Source organism: Numenius arquata, chromosome 8 (assembly GCF_964106895.1).
Source record: "Numenius arquata chromosome 8, bNumArq3.hap1.1, whole genome shotgun sequence".
Taxonomy (NCBI): Eukaryota; Metazoa; Chordata; class Aves; order Charadriiformes; family Scolopacidae; genus Numenius; species Numenius arquata.
Genome location: NC_133583.1, coordinates 41784849 through 41809438, shown reverse-complemented (window position 1 = coordinate 41809438; position 24590 = coordinate 41784849). Strand labels below are relative to the sequence as shown.

Here is a 24590-nt window from a genome sequence, read left to right as displayed (position 1 = left end):
GATCGTGAGTTAAGTTACTGCTGTGCTACCACTACTAGTAGCACACCTGAGAAAAAGGGGAACACTGTTCTCTTCAAATGAGAGCACCAAAAGATATAGAGTACATGTTACCATGTAATATTAAGACATTAGATAAACTGTACCAAACTATGTATCTTCTAGTCTTAACACCTTAAGTAAGTTTTAATGATAAATTAAGACGGTCACACCCAAAGTCCAAAGTATTCCACTTATCTTTGGGAGCAGCAGGGCAAGTCTTCTGCACTAGTGTGCTCCAACTGTGCTAAAGCGGACACCTCTAAAGATGAAAGGGAAGTACAGGTTCAGTGCTGACAGTTTCCCTGTCGGCCAACAAAAAGTCACCCTGTGTCACTTTTACCATTGGTAAACTTACAACATACTCGCAGAAGAGCTGCAGTTCCCTAACTCTCCTCTTCCACTTTCCAGAACACCAGTGTAACCACCGTTCCCATTGCCATTTGATACTGTCCACTACCAGTGAAAGGATGCAGCCAAGTACTGCTACCGTGACTCTGTACTGTGGCTCAAGAGCAAGCCCATCTGCAACGTTCCTCATACCCAGGGCACAGTCCAGCACAGCAACTGGGCTACGGGCAGGACTTCAGGAGCCCCGCTCTGAGTTGCTTCATCTCTTTATCCTTCCATTCTATTTAATAATTTATCCTGCCTTTACTGTGTTGATTTATTAGCTAACATATCAAACATGATTAGAAAAATGTTTTCCAATACTTGACAAAAACTGGCAGGGAAGCACAGCATAGTCTAGTAAGTTACACTGAGTGGTGTTATACAAACTGTGTTATAAAACTGCAAACCATTGTGTTACTACAGTAATAAATGTATATGTACTTTAATATATGTATATAGTATCTTAAATGTTTAGTTACACAAACATTTTGTGCTTGCATAACTTTTTTTTTCGAAGCTGAAAACATGCATTAATGATAATTAAATTTACCAGTAGCATTAAAGGTAAAATATTCATAGAATATTCACATTTTATGAAAAATTATTGATCACTTTTATTTCACAAAACCAGGGTGTAGTAGGCTGCAAATGAAACAGACGTGAGATGCAGACCTGGCAAGCTGGTGACTACACACCACACGTTGTACACAAGAAAGGATCAGAATTAAAGGGAGGCTGGCTTCATTAAAATGACAAAGTTACTCCAGGGCATGGAATGATGCAAGCTACCTTAACAGTTTGGAGTAAATTTTTAGATGTCGAAATAATAAGATGACTCAGTTGGCTAGTTTCTTACAGACGTCACAAAGGAAGCAAGTCTAAAACTAGAATGTTTCTGAATTTTTTAATGAGATAAATGTCTGCCTGTGCCTTTGTTCACAGAATCTTTTTTCCTGTGCGCTTTCATAGCAATAAATTAATCTAACTGGGTAGGAAGTTTTGTGGTTTCCTACATCAAAATGTCAATAAATACTACATTGCTAACACAGGGAACAAAAACAAGCCTTAAACAGACATCAATAATCAGTGGAAACCAGGCAGAGGAGGATCTCCACATGTATCATTTGGAAGCATTATATAATTTGCATGCAAATGAGACTGTTTTTTACTTGAAAAAAAACCTATTAAAATACGTAGGATCAATACTGAGAGACCAGAAGAAATTGCGTTTACTGTCAGGAAATGCTTATAGCATCTTTTCTTTCAATTCAATTCAAGAGCTTTTTATATAAATTCATTATGCATCAGGGTGTTTTGATATTGCCGTTTTCTCAAAAACAATGAAGAATATGCATTATTATGCTTTGTGTAATAAAAATGAATACACTGACTTCATCAGGATTTTGGGACAGAGTGAATACTTTAAAAGAAAAGAAGAAAAAAAGTGGTAATTTCCTTTTCATCTGGGTTTAGTTTAATAAAAGGAAGACATAGCAAAAAATATGGGAAAATACCACCTTCTTTCCTAGTTCATGTTCTGCGATGGCTTTAAAATTTACTTAAGATGTGTTGGATTAAAATATTTTCACATACTGAAGAGCCACTATTTAAAGTACGTTGTTATATAAGTAGCATTTTTCACATTGACACACACCAGTTCAAATATAACAAGAAACGCCCCCAGTCTGTCAGCCCCCCCAAATATCTTCTGAAGAAAAATGAACAAAACATAACAGCAACTTATCAAATCATACATATTCTATATTATAATGCTGATGATTTTTAATCAATCCAGAAATCTTTCACATCATTTGACTTGTGTCATCATAACAGGACTGTAATTTCACACAGTGTCACTATCTTTTTATGAAAAAGAACGGAAGAAATATCTTGTACTGTCATTTTGTCCTTTGTAGTCTAGAATGTGAGAGATTCCTTAATTGACATAGTGTCATCGCAAAAGTCTATTCTACATAATTACACTATGGCAACTGAAACCAGCTGTCAGCCATTCCATTACACTAAGTACAAACAGACATCTCAAGAAAAGTCACTGTTTCAAGTGCATCAATTTAACACCATTACTACTTTTTCTTTTAAATGTTTTTTTTTGTATTTAGTGACCTGAAATATACAAAGATTAACAGAGAAAGCTGAATAAAACAGCACTTTCAAAAACCTGAGGCCTCAAAGTAGTACTTAAAGATTAATTGTGATGCATATCTGTATATAATTATTACCAATCATCTAGCAGCTTTCTGACTTCCACAATCCTTCATTGTATTAACAGTATCCCACTTACTGTATTTTACATATGAACTGTGACTCATGATTTTCTACAGTCTTTGCAATGGCATATAGATGTTCTTTGTTAATTTACTCACAGTTCCTCTGGCACAGAAAAACCATCATTCTGTTTCTCTCACCTGTCATAATCCTATGCTTCTCACCACCCTTTCTCCTTTACAATCTTCTCTTCATCTCATTTTCTCTTAATGATCCTGCAGCTCTTTGTCTCCTGCCTTCCACTGTCTACCCACATTTTCTTTTTTCTCATTTCCAGTATATTACCACAAACACTGTTTGCTTTAGTCCCCCAATCTCCCAAGCTTCAGATTCACCCTTATCCCTACGTATCCATCTCTGTCTTCCAGTTTGTTCCCTCTCCCATTTCTCCCTTGAAAAAACAAATTTCTTTCTTGAAAAACCCCCACACATTTCCCTTGGTTTCATTTAAACCTAAACATTTCTCTGAAATACTAAAACTTACTCTTGTGTTCCACAACTTCCACTGTACTGTTCCTGGCATTCAATTCTCTCTCCCCCATTTCCATGCCAATATTCTGCACAGTCAAGGGACAACCTTTTATACAGAGGGCAGCATGGTTTTGCTTGTCTGGGGGTTTGAGGGCTCTTGTGTTTGTTTTCTGGTGGTTTTTCTGGTTTGTTTTGGGTTGGATTTTTTTTTTTTTTTTTTCCAAATTCTGGCCACCAGAAGGCTTACATCCATCTATAAAGTCTCTTAGAAAAAGGTTGACATGTCAGCTCAGACCAGTTTATTACTAAGGGATATGCGAGAAGACAGTCTTTCTGAGCAAGGAGAAAACTGTTGAATCAATGTCAGCAATCATTTAATACTGCAAGACTTGAGATAAAGGGTTGTAGTGACAAAGTGTAGTTTTTGAGTACTGATAACGCAAAAGATACTTCTGGACCCCCAATTCTTCATTATAGATTCAGACTATAAAGGCTGAGTCATTCATTCCTTACTCCTGCACCATGTAACACAACTTAATATCCCCACGCCTAAACTGCACCAACAGTTGTTTTTGAATGTGACTACTCAACCATAAAGGTGTCTGATAACAAAAAGCTCCAAGACCGTTTCACTGAACATTGCAAAGGTATAGCATGTGAGCAGCTGTTGCTTTTTAAGAGGCAGCTTCCTCTGGCACACACTTCTGCTTAACAGGAGGAAAGCTGGACACGCTGCAAGCGTTCAGGCTGAGAGTTTCTTCTGGGAAGCTGTAGGATTTTCCGCTGCTGTACAATATTTGCTTCTACCAGCCCTAAAGGATGACAGATGCTGGAGCTCCATTTTACCAACTCCTTCTTGCTTTGACATGTCAGACATGGGGAAAGGAGGACGTAAAATCCTAAAAATCACTCCTGTTACTCATTCAGGGGTACGGGGACAAAGCTTCCTCCTGCAGCAGCTGAACACCTTTTTTTTTTCTTAGTGGTTTTTCTTTTTAAAGAAAGAAGTAACTAATATGGCACCTGTGCATTATAAAACAAAGAATATACACTTTGCAATGTGAAGGCTGTATTTAAAGAGAGGACAGCTGGAAGTCAGAATACTTGTTTGCCATCTTCTGATGTTTAGAAACAAAGTAGTAATGTGTGCATGGTGAAGTCTGGTCTATGGGAGGCACAATTGCTAGCGGTCTGTATGAACTGAGAAACACCGACTGGGAAGACACAATAGAATAGATTGTACCTTTATAAAGTGGAGTTATAATCCAGTTTGTATGGAAAAAGAGAATGGAAGTTGTGGCCTAAACTCTACCGAGTCACAGCAGCTAACACAATACAGCATAAGTGACATCTTTTTTCTCAAAGAGGCTCAAGGCTCATTGAGTCTGGCAATTCAATTACCCTCTCAACCCAGAAACAACCCCTCCTCCCCAGTCCCCCTTCTACTCCTGAGCTCAGGTCTAATGGCAGAACAGGCAGAACAGCTACATTGTACATGGCCTGTAAATATCTAAAAAGCCTCAGGCTTAAGACAACAAGAATCCCTGACCTTTTATGATTGCTATAGCAGTTTTCCACCAAAACAAACTACATACAATAGAGCTCTTAAATACCTGACAAAGTAATTCTTTTTCAATACGCTGCTGTCTAAATACTCTATGTTAATAATGAATCATTTTTAAATAAATACCTGCATGTAATACTGCTTACTGCTACGTAGGGATGAGGACAAGGAATTTATTGAACTGAACCTCCTCTAAACAAGTAGAAGGGTAACCTACTGAAAGGAGCTTCTCAAGTGAGTGATGAAGAAAGATTCAGAAACTGGAGAGGAACTTCAATAAGCCTAGAAAGATACCCCGTTTTCCTGGATTTATTGACCTCAAATACCTGAATGTTCCTCGCTTCACCTATTTATTTTGTCTAGAAGCTGCCAGACACATGTTTATAAGCTTTTGGATTGAAAAAGAAAGTTTCCATACAAGGTGAAAACAGCAAAAAATATTTATAATTTTGAAAAGTATTTTCAACAGCATGTAAAATATCCTTGATCATGTGAGGTAAATACTTTTATGACAATAATAAAAAAAATGTTCAGCAAGCAGATTGCTGAATGATATCCAAATGATTATGTCAATAAAAGTTTAGAAAAATTAATTACAAAGTGAAAAATTACTTACTGGTTCCACTAAAAAGTTTCAAAATTATGTCAGAAGTTTTAGTGTGATTTTCAAAAGCTATTGTTCTTGTTTTCTGTCTGCTCTAAAATCGTGTAGTGTAGGTACCCCAATCACCCCAGCAGGAGAATGAAAGAGGGGAGAGGACACTGCAGAAGCAGCCACGGTATAGGACTCTCACAGACTCCGCCAGGATCATGACTTCAGGTGAATCATTTCAACTTTCAGTACCCTTCTCTCAACTTCCACCTTATTGTATTGCTTGCTTGGTGAAAAGCAAGGAGTTTCAAAGTGTGGTAGTATAAAAGTAGTAGTACATACCTATACCTAGAAAAAAATCCTATTAATAAAGGAAACCAGAAAAATTTACTGTTACTTTTCCTGAAGAACAGAATTTATAATAATAGAAATATTTTCTAGCAAAGGCACCAGAAAGGAATTCATCAAAAGGAAAATCCAGCCCAGCAGACCACAGACATCAAGTCAAGGTTGGATTCCCTCTATGCACTGTTTATTTCTGTGAAAATTTGCTTGGTACATGAATTACAGGAGGAACAGCCATTGACATGGAGGCCACAAATATGCAGGACTTCCTAGCCTTGTTTCTTAGCCCATGACTTCAGCTACTTACTAAGCATATCTGGTTGTAGGTTTTTCTTACTTCTAGCTTTTTGGGTTTGTTTGTTTGTTTTGTTTTGGTAAAGCTCATGTAAACACAATTGGAACTGGATTTCACAGATGCAGCACTGATTTTAGGCATACAATTTCCCATCCTAACATCGTGGCTAGCAGAAACCGACTACCTGACTTTTTAAAACTTCCTATGTGTGAATATTTCCTGCTTTCTATTCAATTATCAGGAATCAACATGAGGTAAAATCAGTTACCAAAATGGCTGTATACCTTTTATAAAAACTAGTTTCAGAGTGGATACAGAAGCTATTGATAGATACAGATGGGATCCAAAAATAAAAGCTATAAGTACATTTCAGTAATCTAAGATACCTAGGTTTTTCCATAAAGTATGTTAAATCTCCTGAGAGTAGTATAGTGCAATTCTTTTCTAGAGCAGGATTTCCTGATAAAATAGCATGTGATCAGGTCACCTGCTCAGGGCAAAACCAGAGTCTTACCAAGCATCTGCAGCTTCCAACATGATTTAAGAGTGACCGTCAAACACCCCAAACTCTTTAGGGTTGATCCACCCCACTGACCATCTGAGAGATAAATGTGGTGCTATTAAAACCTGTAGGAGTCTACCCATTGGCTTCAGCAGGGAAAAGACTTCACACCTTTGAGGCAGTTTCCTAATATTATTCCAGTACACCTTTGCCAAAATACAAGCCTCAAAGCTCCGCAGTCACCCTACCTTGATTTTCTCTGCTCTGTAATGGATTCACAGAATTCAGAATGAATCAGCTGTTAAAATGACGCACTCTTTCTGCCAAGTCACAAAGGGGCATTGTATTTCTGAGGCTATCACAGTCTAAAAGAACCACCAAATTTTTCGTTCCAGGATGCTGCTGGTGTTACTACTTCTTCTGACATCTTCTGTTGCAGTCTTCAGTCCAACCTCCCTGGTTCCTTATTTCCAGCTTCTATGTTTTAATAATCAGGCCCTTTTTCTTTCTTCAACAACACACTATCATACGCAAAGCAGTAGCATAACTAATCCTTCATAAGAAAAGACCATCCTGGTAAAATACTTTCATAAAATTAACTTTAGGTTTCCTAAATAAACTGCATTCACAGGGATGAGATGGAGACTAGCAGTTTTGTTACTGCCTTGTACCTTCTCTCTTGTGTTTACCTGCTTCACAATGTCTGGAAGAGGTAATAAGTAGCAATATACTGCATACTATACTATGGTTGCAAACAGATGCCTGCATCCATGAAAATAAATGCTGCACTGACAGGGTACAGATTATATAAGAAAACTGTCTATATGCAGATGCTGAGCATAATGCCAATAACTGTAAATCACATCAACACATAGTTATGTTATCATTGATATATGTATCTTAATATCTCCTCTTATCCTAATGTTTCTTGTTCAGATGCAGAATCTACCAGTGTCTTCTCCGTACAACACACAGTGTAGTAAAGGCAACAGGGCTGTTAACTCGCACAGGGCAGCGCTGCTGTTGCCCACCTCACTCCAGCTTTACCTGTGTTGGCCCTTTCAGCTGCATCTAACAGTGAGACATGTTAGAGCATAAAATGTGGCCAGAAAATCTTTGTAGCACCCCCAGTAGATTATGAGCCTAGTTGGGCTCATACAGACAAATAAATCACATGGCAGCTAATGATTCCACAGATGGGAAATAAGTTTTAAAAGGTATGGGGCAATCAATATCCAGTCATCTTTAGGCTATCCCAGACAGCCTAATTAATCTTGTCGTATCAACTTTGCAGTCATCTTTATTTATTTCTATTTCTGACTGTTAGAAGTCATTTGTAAACCACAAATCAGAATAATGTTCTTAAGATTTCATTATGATTTTAGATAATAGCCTACTAAGAAAGGAAAAGGTACAAAGAGGGGGTTCAATTCATTCCTGTACTATTTTATTAATAGTCTAAGTGAATGACTACATTTGCGTTAACCAGAGCCTCTTGCTATAAACTACAAGAAAACATTTCTTGAGATGACCACCTTCAAGCCAAATTTCTGCCCAAAGCAAATTTAAAGTATAATCACCTCTTAAAAAGAAAAAAAAAAATCTTTAATGAAAGAAAAGGTTTGTAACTATAATACCTCTGGGTAGCAGCTAAGTTATATTGTAATGCTCAGTTTTTTGAATATCATTGTATTTTAAAACCATCAAAACCAAAAACTTTATAGAAAAACTGACATGAAGAAATAGATTTGCACTATCTATACAGGCACAGAACAGCAGCAAAAATAATTAAAAATTAGATGACTGTTGAATTTTAAAGCATTTGTTGTAAACACTATTTTTTTTAAGACTTTACAAAGATAAACCTTGAAATGCAATCTCACTAACAGAACCACAAGTAACTGCTGTTGTCTGCTTCCATGTACTACTGCAAGCCTGATTTTACCTTGTTTGCAATACTTGTGATGAATGACTTGATGTCCAGATTAGTTGGGCAACTCTTCTGACAAGGAGCATCTGCACACTTTAAGCATCTAGAGGAACAAAAGAAAATGTGTCAAGGAGACATGGAATACAAATGCTGCCAATGGCATAAGGTTTTCAAGTTAACATGGTAGAAGATAAGCCACAAAGGAATTTCCACAAATACAGAGCATTTTCATAAAATTTCTATTTATAACCCCAAAGCACTACATGATCATTATTGACTTGCATTCAGCTCTGATTGTTTACGTTCTGTTGACTCCACATTACAAAGGAAGGTAGTAGGGTGCAGTTACAAACATAAGGAATACACACGTCTAAGTATTAGGAAACAATGTCTAATTACATAGAAGTAATTTTTTTCCCTGGAATACAAGATTGCTAAACTTCTGACCATTTAATTTTTCTATCTGAAAAACATCTGGCTTGTGAAACAATTTATTAACAAAGTTCTGGAAGTATCACTGATTAAACTCTGGATGTTGGACAATCAGACATACAAAAGCAAAAGCAACAGTATTTCCACAGAGGAAAGAATTATTTTGTACTGTATGTGCCAAAGAATGAGAATGGCTAACAAAATTTTAAGTCACTTTTCTATGACTTTCCTGTGCTATGTCTGTGACCTCTGAAAACAATTCAGGAGTCTTATGCATACATCCAACTGAAATCCCTAGGACCCTCTTCTTGTCATCCTTAACGACAAAACCTAACTATATATTAAAATATACTAAGTTGCAAAGATTATCATCTGTTCCTGCATAGTTATCCATGAGGATGTACCGGTCTGGTTGCTTGCACAAGTCCCATCTAAGGATTAAGCCCGCAGGGTAACCTATGCAATTTCCAGTAAGCAAACCTAACAAAGAAAGGTAAAAATCAGCTGAAGCAGCAAAATGGTTCTCCATTAAACACAAAAGTATTTGTACACACTTTTGGTTTTACATATCAGTAATTATCATAGGTCAAATCTCACACTACTAATTATCTCAGAATTCATTAAGTTATTCCAGATGCTCTTTCAATATTGTTTTACTAACATACAGAATTTATTTAAATTGTGGTTTTAACGATCTACAGAAAGTGAAATAAAATTTATTTTTTATGCATTATCTGAGCACAACTACTTATACGAGTTCCACAAGTCCACCCTAATTATTGTTACTTAGTGATAAATAATAACACTGTAGAACTGGGACAGAATCTTTTCAAACACAGAAAAGCTGCAAGAGGCCTATGGACTATATGCACAAAGAAATGAAGAGCACATTAAAAGGAATGAAATGCTTGAAAGACCTAGAGTGAAATAATGGCCTTTGTCGATCACATGCATTGGTTTTGTTTTCTTTTTTTTTTTTTTTCAATTAAGGGTGGAATAAGAGAGAAGGCAAAGCCAATTAAGTAAAAGATTAATTAGTCTTTCATCTTTATATTCATTATCATCTAGCTGGGTATTGCAGACACCATGGCACCAGCAAAATTTAAAGGCACATGTGGTCGCGGCTGTTTGGATTTTCTCACAGAGCTGTTCATAGGGAAAACGTCCCAGAGGAAATATTTAAAGGAAAACGGGTTTCTCAGGCTACAAAAGCTGAGAAATCTGATAAAGCCAAATCCAGGTTGAACACCATGGTGGGTTACTAGTTCAACTAGTCAGGATGTCAGAGGGCTCTGGCAGAAGAGCGCCAGCAGGTTTAGCTGTGGCAGTTAAATACACCACTGCCCAGAACGACCCACTGATAGGCACATGTTACGAATGCCTTAACAAGCAAAGGCAGGCCAGTGGGGACCTCAAAGGGCTGATGTGGCCAAAGCACCGAGTCAAGAGCATGCTCTTAGCACTCTAAGCAGATTGAAAGACAGCAAAATTTTAGTACTAGAAGGCAGAAAAAAAGGAGATACACTAGTATGAGAGCTCAGATGATCATTTTGCCTGTGCAGGCAGTAAGGAAATAATGGAAGGACACAGTAAGGAAAATCACGTGTTTTAAAAAGGCAAAAATTCCAGTATGACTTTTTGCTCTTCACTTTCCTGAATGTGGTTTCCTTTAAAATGCAACAGTCCTGTATCCAAGACCAAGAGAATTGCAGTTAACATAAAATACATTTCTGTGGATTATATATAGAACAATCTCATGTCAAAACTGACTAGAATGGCACCTAGCAGGATAAGCAGTGTACGGATTACCCATTGAGGCTAGCAAGTGTATTTCTCAAATTATTTCTCTTTTGATTTTTGAGCTGGTTCACAAATAACAGCTGTTGAAAATGTCAGCTATTGGGGGGTGGGTAACGCAAACTTGAATGTGAGCTTTGGGGAGGAGGGGAGGGTGCCATGAATATGCCAGTCCAGACTTTCTCTTATAATAATACCATCTTCTGATTCTCTGAGCACTCTGCAGACTAAAGTGCACCAGGCTGCCATTAATCCCACTTATCACCCTGACAGCTCAGTAATTACACTCCTGCTATAGCTAGGTACTGTAGTCCTAATAAAACATCAAGCACTGTGCAGAATGCATGCTGGTGAGGTGTTTTATTAAACTTGGGGGGTTGATCATCAAGTGACATTAGTGTTGACCTATTTTTCTATCTGACAATAAATTATCCTTTGACCATACCATAATAGATATTACAGAGTGCACTTACTGTACCAAGGAGCAAAGGTATTGCATTCTGGTGAACCAGGAAAAAAGCGTAAATAAAATAGTAGAATCACCCACCAGAAAGTTATTACATAAATTGCTGCAAGTGATTGATCCTTTCAAAAATCACAGGCAAAATACCGTGCTTAAGGGAATATGCCGACAATTACCATGAGCTTCAATTCCACATGCGTGTCCTCATATGAAGAAGCATTAAGTATTACACTTATTTCCTTTTTCTGTAACTGTACTCCCACCCTATGAAATCCCACCTTTTATTTCACAAGGTTACCCCATTACCACAGTTTTAGTTCAAAATAATGTAAAAAACCTAGAAATTTAGATTAAACGTCTGCAATTCAACTGCTAGCTCCTACCACATTTAAATGAAGAGCCTACATGCTCATTGTTTAAAAAAACAAAACAAAACAAAAACAACAACAAAACAACAAACCCTTACAAAATGAAACATCCGTGTTTTTAAGTGGTCATACTACTATGGACTGCATAAAAACATTAGACAAAGCCAGACCTATGCTAATCTCAGAGTATATATCTCAGCAAAAATACAGGAAAAATGCTTCCAACTATCAGAAAACACCCTATTATCAGTTTTCCCCCTATTTGTTCATGGAATAGCATCTACTTTAGAAACATATAGGCTATGTTGAATCTTAAAAGACACCATATTCGCTTCATATGTACACTGATTTCCATATAAAAAGCAACACCATAGTCTTTGTACCACTAAACCCCAACTTGAGGAACTCAAAGAAAAGGAATGATATTTTCCATTTTGGAAGCACTTAGCTGTTGGTTCAACTCAGTCTCAAATGGTAAATTAAGTTAGATATAAAACCCCTACAAATGTTATGCAAGTATAGCATATTTATATAAATATTTATGCAAATATTATCATTTGGCATAGCTTTATAGACATGCCTGTGACTATATAATGACAGAAATTCGTTTCCCACACATCTAAGCTCAAAATTTACATCTCTTACTGAACAGTGTTAAATTATACATATGTATCCCCAGTGAACTTAAAATCTTTAACTTCTTGTTTTAAAATGTTACAACACTAAAGTTATTTATTGTTTAAGGTGAGTGTGCTTGTAAATCTCTTTCAGGCATAAAGTAACGCGTGCAAAGAATACTTATGCAGTAGTATCAGCTATCAGGTTTGCACCTATCAATTTTGACAGTGCAAAATAAGCACCTAAAACTGTGGCATGTACACACACAAACTGACTTCATCGACCTCTAATAGCACAGATACTAATAATAAAAAAAATCACAACAAAAAAAACCCAAAACACACAACACAGAGAGCAACAGATTACAAACATATGAAGACAATAAAAGGAAAAGGCACTTCAAAATTAGTGACTTTTTTTTTTTCAATGTAATAAAAAAGAAAAATGGAATAGACAAATGAAAGTTTCAAATTTCTGGAACACATACTACCCGTTGGGAAAAAAGATGCAAGAAAACATGCGGTATGTCTATGCATAGAAAGGAACAGAAAGCAAATGAGGAAAAGAATGAATAAAAACGTAACAAATTTCTGTACCAAAATCTTTCCCTTAGGAAAAAATTATTCCAGGAACCAGTTCTCTACTCTTGTGTACAGAAGAAAAAGAGAAAAGGAAGCCATAGCAAAGACTAATTTCCAAGAAACAGCTTCCATTGTTTAATTGTTGAAATATTATGCAATATTTTATTTTAAAGTTAAAATATCTGACCAACAGACATCTCATTTCTACATCTAGACCAGCTCAACACATTTTTCCTTCTAAACAAAGAAGGGCAATTTAGTTATATCGTTACCTAAAATTGCAGCAAACAATTGTCTATCTAACTGGCAATAATATTACCTGAAGTGCAATCACATGTATGCTGAAAGGCCAGGGGTGAAACAGATAATCTGGAGTAATATTCCACAATGGATCACTGCTGATAATTTATCAAGTTTTCATATATCACAGAATAGGCCAAATAACCTTTACCATGGTTACTGTTGGCAGAGGTTTACAAACAGATTAAATCCTAATCCATTTAACGTGGGTTTCTTCAGGACACAAACATTCATTTTGAAAAAAGGCTTCCAGCTCTACTATTTGTAGAAGTTTCTAAAACTAATCAGAGACATAGTCCAGATACCCACATAACAGTTTTACACAGATCTCCTAATGATGTTCCATATACAGTTCCTGAGGCTTTGGTCAATTCATTTTAAGAGAATGGTAGAGGTGATTCCACCCAACAAACTAGAGGCTAGTTTGCACAGAGGACCCAGTTCTGATGTCAAGGCTCTTCCCTGTTCCAAGCCTCTTGCACCACTCTCTAAAGGCTGAGTTGAGGATAGTAAATAGTGGAATAAGAAAGCCACATGTAAGGAAGACATAAATCTGTAATTTCCAAATAAATCTGTAATTCCAAAGTTGAATGTCCATTGCCTTTGACGACAGAAGTGAAGAGCATCACACAAGTTTTTCTCTTGAAGTTCAATCCTTTTACCATTTATGGCTAATCTTGCAAAATTTAGGCTTTCTTCACCCCATTTGACCTTGCTGTACTTAAACAGGGTCAAGGACAACCCTAAACAGAGATTTGGACATATTTAAAACCCAAACCACCAAAACTAACAATCAAACAAAAATCCTACACCCTTTTGTGAAACGTAATGAAAAGGAAGACAATGGATAGAAGAGCAGAAAAAGATTATAAAGCAAAGGGGAGATTTTCTTGCCAGGTTTAAATACCAAAACACAGTAACAGTTGATACAAGGATCTGATGAGTATCAAAGACAAATGATACTTAGAGGAATATTTGTTTTCATTCAAAGTCAAGAAGCACACGCAAGACTGAGAACTCTGTCACATATGTGCAACGTAACAATGAAGACAAAATAGTCTTATATTAGAATCAACTATGAACACATAATTTTGGACCATAGGAGAAACAGATAAAATCCTCAAGAAATGCCTCTGAACACAAAGGGCATCAGAAACTGTATAAAAGGCAGTGAACACAAACTATACAAGGAAGCTGGTATCACGATCCTGGATATGTAATACCACAAAGAGAAATGCCCAGCCTGTTAGCAATGCACAGGAACCATAAGAAACAAAACACTCAGTTATCACATAAATTGTCAACACTAGTTCATATTGGAAGAAAGAAGGAAAGACTCCCACATCATCGCTGTTGCCTCTTCAGTCACCTGGGGGTCCTGTGAGCCTTCTGCAGGCCTCACAGAAATTAGGATAACTTCTCTTTCAGTAAGTTAAGATGACCAGAGGAAGTAAATTTTAAATATAGGCACTCTACAGGACTAGAGATAGATATGACACTGCTGCTGGCAGCTACAGGAGGTGTAAAAGAGGTGCTTTTTATTGAAAGGAAGAAATGCTCTGAGCTGAAAGTTAGTCTTCAGTCACAAAAGCCTCCTACCCTAGTGCAGAATAATGGCACTTACAGACAAGGTTATTTTCGGACACTTAAGAGGTAGTGAATCATATGGACATAGACTCCAAATCATTCCATTCATCAATGACTCATCTTTCTCTTTTCTTCTTTGGCTCTCTACATGACCATAATACTCATCTACTTCTGAATCCCCCTTGAGTGCAGGAACTCTCCTCCTCTCTTTGCATCTGCTTGGCTGTCTTCCTGTTTTCTGTAGTCGTCTTCCCCATTCATCTGAAACTTCTACACTTCTCTGTCCTATAACTTTTATTATTCATCAGCATAACTCCATTTTAATGGATAATGTTGATAAAAAAAAAGCATGACCTAATGACAGTGATTTGAGTATTTATGACAGTGATGTAGGAGAGTGTGCACCAGTCTCTCTTCAGTCCACCTTCTGAGTTCTTGCGATCCACCACCCAGCTCTTCAGAACCTCCATTTCTGGGAGGTTCCTGCACTAAAAGTGTCCTTGCTGAGCGACATCTCTTCAGCATATTCAGGACCATGCTAGCATGGTCTGTGATCAGACATATGCAAACAGAGGCTACCAGAAGAAAAGTAGATTGGTGGGATTTCTTCCTAAACCCTCGCTGAATGGTGGGAACACAGCCAGGCAGAGGTTTGTAGTCAGGTCCGAGGTAGTGCTCTGAGCACCACCCCATGGCGAGAAGCCTGCTCCGAGTTAGTTCATGGGAAATCATATTCCGCCTGCTCTTAAATTCCTCCTGTCATTTTAGTGGGGCACAGATTTTTTCACTTACCATACTGCAATATAGCCTCAAAGACTACTACCTTTCACCCACTTAATTTTATATAGCTTGTATACCATTACTTTAATTTTATTTCTCCAATTTAAAATGTTACAGAGTAAAACTGCTATATAGAGTTGATGAAAAATAGAAAAAGCAGTGTGTCTTACAGGATATCGTAGCACAAAGCATGTATATCAGTACATGCCAAATAAAAGCTGTAGCATCCTTTTGATGTATCAGAAATAAAAATATTTTTTAATATATATAATGCAAATCTTTTCAACCATCTTATGCTTTCTCATAGACGCAATCTGTGAACAAGAAAATCAAAAATGGTTCACATATCTATTAGTAAGTATTTTATATGCAGTTCATAGCAAATCAATATTATTACTAAAAATATATTTAACATCACCAGCACTAGAATCTGTATGGAGTATCTTTCACTAGCTCCTTCACTCCCACACAGACTACCTCTTCTTTGAAGTTTTACTAGGGCAATTTATTTACAGCAACTTTAAATCTGTCTTTTTATAATCCATTTGCCATATATTGCTGTACAACATTAAGAGTTCTTTAACTTCAAAAACTAAGTTGTTATTATAATGTCTCACAAAAAATTATTGCCATGGTGCAGGAATATAACGCTCTCAGATTGTATAAAGGCATGAAGTCCAGTGAGTGTCAAAACCTATTATTCTTCCTCCTTAGTGGCAGATCTTAGATGTGATATGTCAACCATACCGTTCCTGACAGGTATGTGCAGACTCATGTACCACACACCTCTCTTACATTAAACCCATCTTTCACCTGCAGCAATTATTCCACCTGAGACTCTGTAACTTGAGACACAAAATTAACCTCTGATTCTTCATTTGAATGTTATTCCTTTCCACTTCTTGGAATAATCACTTTCTCCTCCATCCAGGATCATGGTACATCAGATGCTGCTTGGATTCTCATTGTTGACGCTACTGATGTCACTAGGTTTACATCAGATAACAGTCTGAGAGGAAGTCAGACTTTAGCTCTAGATAATAAAGAGATAGTAGCTATGAGTCCCAGCAAGATTAACCTATTTTCCACCAACAGGAATTTGAGGTTATTCTCAAGCAGCAGTTACCAGTTTGGGTGTTGTCCGTTACAGAAGACTATCCTGCGAAACAGTACCTGATGTGCTCAGGAGACTCCTGGTCTTCTCCTCATCTTTTCAGTTATTTCTCATCCTTTATATTGTGGCACCTCCCTAATGAGGTCCCTTTATTGATATTCTGTCCCAGACTAGGGCAGTATTACTGTACCTCTTCAAAAAGGTCATATTTAAATTGCCACATTTTTGCAATTCCCATGAACGACAAGCTAAATATCGGTTTCAATTAGCTTTAAAAATTCAATACATTGATTTGTCCACTGGCTTTAAAAGCTGACAAGTGGTCTTGGGATTTGGGGTTGATTTAGGAAAAAAAAAAAGTCTCTTACTTTTGCTTGTCTCTTTCTAAGCTTTATTTTGAAAAAATTCTCTATATAAGACTCAGCTTTCTTATCTTGTTGCGAACTTTTCTGTGCTAGGGTTAGGAAGTTTAAAACAATCCTGTAAGAGCTCTGAGTTTACATAGTGTTATATAATACACTGAATGTTACCAGGTGTGTTTTAACTGAAAAGTAAACAAATGTGGTGCTTGAATTTCTGTTTTGAAATATTGTATTAGAATTAGAATTTAAGTTTAGGTATAGGTACTGCAATTGGCCCTCACATCTTATATCTATTCCATGGCCTAATTGCTCCCAACAAGTGCTTGGCTACAAAGTTACCACTGCTCTCTTAAAAATGATTTCGTAAACTCCGTCCAGCAGGAATTAGTTATCTTGAGTTTAATTTTCAGCTTTATCTTTATACCCACACCACTGGCCAAACACATGAACGCTTAGGGAAAACCAGGTGCTGCAACTAGTAAAGCCTGTACTAAAGAATCTGAGGACCACCTTTACTTGCACATGAGAAATCCATTCCCTAATCCAGATAGCTATCCATTTTTCATACTTCATTCTTACAGAAAGGAAAAAAAAAAACAAACAAAAGAACCAAACAACAAAAAAACTAAAGCTGCACCTTCCGAGTAAAGGATATATCAGGTAGACTATTTCCTCCCATTCACTTCAGAACTGAAAGAACTCTTTTTTTAAATTTCAAATACAAAAGCTTTAAATATTATAGATTTACAGCAATATTCATTCTAAGCATTGTTTCCATTTTCTGTTTCATGTTAAGCATTATGAAATTTCTGTGTTTTCAAAAACATTAATCAACATTCAAAATTCATTAAACCTAGAAAAACTAAGTATAGTTAAAGTTTTATTAGTCAACAACATTTTTATTTAAACCTTAGAGTTTTTAGAGCTACAGAAAAAAAAGGTAATTAAAAGTCAATTTGCAACTTCTCTGGAAGCACTGATTACATTTCACACTACATACTAATTAATATTATCTCAACACCATAGGAACACAATATAATTTGTTGCTTATGCCAAACGTGATGGTATCCCATATTATTCCAGTAGTGCAAAAGTCACACAAGAAACACACTTGTTGATAAGATTTTCATACTGTCTAGAACCTGCACTGTGCTCTTTCAAGCCCTTGAAAGCAGCACTTCACCTGCCAAACCAACCACTTGTGGCTCAGCCACACCTAGCCTTATGGAGTTTTTTTAAACGAGTACATTTATGTTCACCACAATAGTGATCCCTTTCACACAGGAGACAGCTGTTACATGATGTTCAATATCCTTTTAATCCTCTATAGACCTTAGACAGAAGGGTTGACAGAACTGACAGTTTTTATTATAGCTTGCCCTGTACACAATAATCTTCTTTCACCTGGACTATTCTCCCAGAAGTGTTACAGACTTTTTGACTGATTATTTCTAGTCTTTTTAGGAGGGAAGAAATTATTTTTATGTGGCATAATTCTTATCCTGTGGAAATTACCTTTTCAATTTGTTGTCTGTTTATCTTAACGTCCATGAAACTCCTTTGGGTTCACTTCAGGAAAAATACACTTTACAAGTTCAGTCACAGACATTTTTTCTCCCCAAATGCCTTCATCACCTATGCACATCTTACAAATGACACTCTGAACAACACATCGCTAATAACAGGAGCACGCATTGACTTGTGTGATTACATCATTTGTGCTGAAAACATTTAATGCATATAATAATAACTTATATAACCAATCTGTGATAAACTATAATGTAACTAAAATGCATTAATTGAAAAGTTAAGAAAATGTTCTCAGTTAAAAATTTCAAACCTAGAAGAAACCGATTTCTTGACTACAGCACCTGAGACTCTAACGATCAGACCAATAGCACTAATGCTCATCTGTCTTGCAATTTAAGCATGCCAGTAATTCCACCACAATTAACACACGAGCGATTTAAACAAAGAACCTCTGTGCAGGATTAGTCTTGGGAAAGGCAGTAACAGCAGAATAAGCCAACGTTTTCCTTATTTTTAGGATCTGACCTCCAAAGAATCCTCTGTCTCTCTCTTTACCATCATTCCACCATTCTTCCAGAGAACTGATCTGATGCTGATCTAGAATCAGGCCACTTGCAAGGCAGGCTTCACTGCTCCCTGCACACACAGCATCCCCACCATTGCCAACCCCATGGTGTTATTAGCAGGGGGAAGGGAGGAAAGAGGGTAAAAGACCAAGGAGGTTTATGCAAGCTTTGCCACTGGTGTCACCTGAACATTTGACCCTACATTGAGGGTACTCTGGAAGCAGACAAAAGCACAAATTACCTCATTGAAGTCTGCATTCAAAAGAAAAGTTTGAAAAGTCTCAGTTTCCCTTGTTTTCAGACTTGTAGAAAAAAAAAATTACATTTTGGCTGCTGCTACAATTTAGAACTCCAGAGAAAACTAAGATGTCAGTCACATTTCCACTGTGAACCTGATAGAGATGCTTCTTCCCATGCAGGAGATAAGTTATTGACACCAATTGGCCATCTTCTTCCAAGTTTTAAAATTTGTACCCAGAGTATCCTTAGTAAAGCTCAGTCCTGCCACGTGGTGAACACTCTAGTTCATCATTAGGCTGCTTAACTGTGCTTTGTTTTAATATATGTAGTCCTCTGTGGGGCTCAGTTACATCATTCATTTGCTTATAATGAAATCTCTTAAGCAATTTGTTAAACCTACCTAATGCAAGTCTTCCAGAATTAAGTCCTTGGCATCCAGACTGGTAGGAACAGCTCCAGTCTCCTCACCTTTTTCCTCACATTATAATGATGAGGAAACACAGCTACATATTTGAGAACCACATGCCACTCCTCATGTCTTTTCCCTCAGAGAATCTACTGGTGTGGAAATTACAAGAATTCAGCAGAGAAATTTAATATTTTCTCTAGAAATTGCATGTGTACAATGACTGTCTTCCATCTTCTTTTGCAAATAAAGAGGTTTGTCTAAGACACCTTAATAAGTGACACTATCACTTGTTAATATGCTCAGCCATCAAGACACAGAAAAAAGGAAATAGGCTTGCTATTTTGGTTCTAATTCTCTAAACTGCATATCATTTATACATTTTTTTAGCCATAGGAAAATAATATATCCCTGTTTATAATATATAAGCATCTTTAAAAAAAGGTGTAATTTTCTTGTATGCTTTGCTGTTTAAGGGAATTATTTGGCTTTGCTATTCTATGTTAAATTTATTCAAAATTAAGATTCAAAACCAGTATCCTCTCAGCAAATGAAAAGAGCTTTATGACACAATAACAGAAATCATATAGGCAAACTAAAGAGGTCAGCACAGAGCAAACAGAAACCCTCTACAGATTACACTAAGAATCAATGTTGCATTCTTAATATCCTGACTTTAAAGATATAAGTAACATTTCAATAGTAGAGAGTTAAAAATTCAGTCTTATTTGTTTACTAGAAGTAAACACACTAACTTATTAAGACTGAATGATCGATATTTATGTGCTATATCTAGATTTTGCTGTAATCACCTTTAGTCTGAAGAATTTTACAACATTCACAGTAAGATTTTGTAAATAAATGACATAACCAAAAGTCACTCTCCAGACTACTGACACTTACATGAAACCAATACACAATTTAAATATAAGAGGCTTTCTTTTTCTTTCTTTTTTTCTTTTTTTTTTTTTTAGCCAGAACTTATAGAGACAGTGGTGGCAATACGCAGTCTCGCTTCCAATCGATCTGAGCGGTCACCAAATAAATTTATGAACCTGACCCCCTCTTGATGGCAAGGCTGTTTCACAGAAGCACGGCACTGCATACTTCTGCTTTATCACACTTTCATTCATCCAGAATAGAAGAACTCCTACACGCACACTACTTAATTGGGGATATAAGACAGCTGTTCAACCTTTAAAGTCTTACCAGGCAGGACTACTGTAAACTTATATGGACAGAATGCTGGACTAGATGACCTAACAGGTTTACACTATCTTTGCAATTTCTCCTAGTATATTGAATAATGGCCTTTAAAAATGGCAAATTCATGTCTGCTTATCTATCTGCAGTTGAGGGTTCCCACAGAGATAAGCAAACTTTAAAGAATTTATATTTATTTATTTATTTACATATAATTTATAAAGAATTTATTTCAGGAGTGACAAAAGTATTAATTTTCCTTATAAATTAAATCCCTATTTTTAGCACCTTACCAGTCATTCCAAAATTAGGGTAAATAAAAGGACTCTAGTTAAAATAACAGTACCCAAATGATGCAAAATATGTGAGTATTATATACAAGGATTTTCAAACACAACCACCTGAACATGTTTTTAAAAGGGTTTGATTTCTAAACGCCAAAGCATGGCAGTTTAGGTAAATGTATATTGGCAAAGAAAACTCCATCTACTAGCTAAACATAGAAAAGGCACTGCTAGTGTCACGAAGGCTTAGGTGGCAACTAGGCCACAATCAGTTCATCTGTGTTTGCAAAAATAGGGCAAACATTTGTTGCTAAAAGGAAGGCACAAACAACCTTGCATTTTAGGTTTCACTTTTACAAACAAATTAGAAAGAATCTTCACATCCTTTTAAGAAGATTATATAAAAGATAAAGTATTTGTCACATGTCCTCCCATACTGAAGCTAATGGCATAAGAATGAATACATTTTCTAGGATGGCTCAGTAGTTAAGTGCTGTCTGGAAAATATTAAAAGAAATGTTTTTTGGTTTTTTTTCAGAGAAAAACAGCTTAGAGAAATTTTAGGATGAATAAAAAATCATTAATATGTTGATTCACCATGGTTTGACAGATTACTTGTTCTTGAATATGTGGCATTGTACTTCTCTGCACACACTCAAATTGTTAGACCTATACCAAATATAACAATCCCAGGACTGTAAATGTAGTACAACCGAAAAAGCATACTTTTCCCATTTCCCAAAGGCATTGCATTTTCAAAAACCTGCTGGAAGGATTTAAATATTCTCTTTTGGTAGATAGTGTCTCTTTACAACAAATGAGCAGATGTCTGCCTTTTGGCAATTCTTTTTTACACAGTTATTTGAAAACAATTACAGAAAAATGTTAGAATTGATATATATATAAAGTACTCCACAAAGATTCAAATACTGCATTCCTCAGACAAGTCACACAGAGACATTTCAGAAAGCCTAGGAATCAGTACAGAGTGCTCCTTTGCTTCCACTTTCCATTAGTACCTCCTCTCTCTACACAAAAAACCACAGAGTACACATTAGCAGCTTCCCAATTGTTCCTGCATCTCAGGGTTAGGAGCTGTGATTTTTGTGCTTTCTAACCCAGAAGCATTACGGTTTGATGAGTACATCTGGTAACTTCCAGTAGCTTCATGCCTCAGGATTAACAGGATACTATGATACAGCCTATGATATCAACACAATCACAGGTATAGCTTCCTTACCAGTGTCTCTCTTCCTTAACAGTGAGGGCAGCTAATTGTTTACTCTATACAAATGCCAAAAGAAGAGGATCCCTGCAGACTAAGACAGCTCTTATTAAAGCTCTTTGCAGTAAGAGTCCTGAAGGTCTCTACCCATGCCCTTTTTATCACTGCACAACCACCACTCTCCCTGTCCTGAGCACTACTGTTGCTAAAAGCCTTCAATACTACCCTAGGTCTCAGCTCTCACCATAAGTGAAGCCAACAGGAGAACCTCCTTGATGGTTACTACTGTCAGTCTGCTCCATTCCTGCATCCCTGGCTCCAGGAAGCCAACAGGCAAGCCTAGCTATTGTTCCTCCCCATCCTTGGCCAAAATCTGATCACAGCAGGACATATTCCAATGTAGGATTACTGTAGACTGGTAAGAGAATTGCTGCTTTATCGGATTCCTTTCTCAGTCAGGACTTGCCTTGTTAGCAATTTTAAAAGAAGATAGCTCACCTACATGAAGACATCTTGATAATGGTTTCCAAATTATAAGCAGCAGAAGGAAAGATACGTTGTGTTAGAATCCCACTCTAGCCCCATTTCAGGTACACTCAAGGGCTATATTTTCTATAGAGGCTGTATGGTGTTAAACATTGTTCAGTCAACAAAAGCACCTACGGGTACAAGAAACTACATAGGTTTTCTCTTCAGTCTATGAGTTCTGACTAAAGTTACGCAGTTCAACAAAGAATATCAATATAAATTCAAACCAACATTTGTGTATTAGTTGTGCCACTGATACGTGTTCAATTATGTAACACGCAGCAGTGGAACAGAAGACAACAAATGCAAGTAAAGGGTGTTTAGTCACTTGTAATTCAGTCAATACAATTTGATCTTTCCCTTGCCAGCCTAGAATAGCAGAAGGATAGAGTTATCCATTCTTTAATTTCCCATTTCACTATAGGCTTGAAATGTACTAGAGACATTTATGACTAGAAATGTGTTCTTGGAAATAGCCTCTATTCATTATTTTCTAAACTCTGAAGAAATTTTTTGCATAATCAGAAGATGGGATATTTTGCCAATCATGAGAGGAATGAAGAACAGTAAAAGATCTCTGTGTTTTCTTTATCCCTTCAGTTCCTTACCCATGACTTGCCTCTTCAGCCCTTTCGAAGACCAGCTTTTCAGAGAGACAGGAGTTTGACAGCTTTTGACAGTTTATTTTCTCAAAGAGAAAAATAAAACGATCAATTCCCCAAATGCCAAAAAAAAAAAAAAAAATCAAAATCAGTGTAATTAAGAGCAGAATTCCTGTCTGTATTTTTGAAAGATCTCTCCACAAATCCACATTGGTGCTTTACACATGCTAAAATCCAGCAACCAACGTTCTACTAATTTGTGTTTACAAAACATAACCATGCAAAACTGTCCACGGTTTCAAACAAAAGTAATAGAAATATGCACAATGTATTATATAAGGCTATATAAACTTCCCATTTTTCAACAAAGAGGAAGGAGTGACACTGTTCTGGCAAAACACTTGACTGATAGCACAGCATGATCTTTGCTAAAACATACTTGAGTATGTTTACTAGCATGGTGCAAGATAATGTATTAGCATAAACAGTTGACACTGAACCACAAATGTCAAAACAGATTAAGAAGATTATGTGGTAGATTATTCTTTTTTTTTATTGTGTTTGTTCACTTGCTAATTTGAACATTTCTGTAATTCATAAAAGTCTCCCTACCATTAGTACAAATTAGTAATTTTCTGGCACATAATTAAAAATACGCATTAAATTTATAGTTTACATAGCACGTTTGTTGCCTTTGTGAGGACAAAAAATATTACATGGTCAAATGAAATTCTAGGTGACTATTTTGAACCTGAAAATAGCTCTACAACAACCTCCTGACATAATTCTCAACATCAGCCTGGTAAGCATACTATACTATCACCAGCATTTTTCTGCTTAGCATGAAAATATAAAGCTATTTTTTCTGAATACCTCCTAATAACACTAGCTATTCATACATCTTAAACCAAAGTCATTCCTTCACCGGATGAATCCTATTACTGCCACACCAGTAACATTATACCTGTCCTAATCCTGCTCTGACACACTTTTTCCATAGTATAAGACTAAATCCCTGTGTGGAGATAAATCACAAATAGAGGCAGGTTCCATAGAAAAATTTAAACATTATGTTTTGGTTTTAGATTCAGCCACATAATCATTCAACTATAGTTCACAGTACTGCTTTGCAAGAGAGACAGTAATGGTTCACCATCATTTTTGGAAGGATAAGGGTTATTGTTAATGCA

General features: G+C 36.5%; 1 protein-coding gene across 1 annotated transcript in view; it reads right to left on the bottom strand.

Moving 5' to 3' along the window:
- Positions 1–24590, bottom strand: part of DPYD (dihydropyrimidine dehydrogenase) — a 366613-nt gene that overhangs the window by 259435 nt on the left and 82588 nt on the right. The window contains 1 exon segment of the mRNA XM_074151782.1: positions 8430–8517. Within this exon segment, the coding sequence (XP_074007883.1) occupies positions 8430–8517 (88 nt within the window).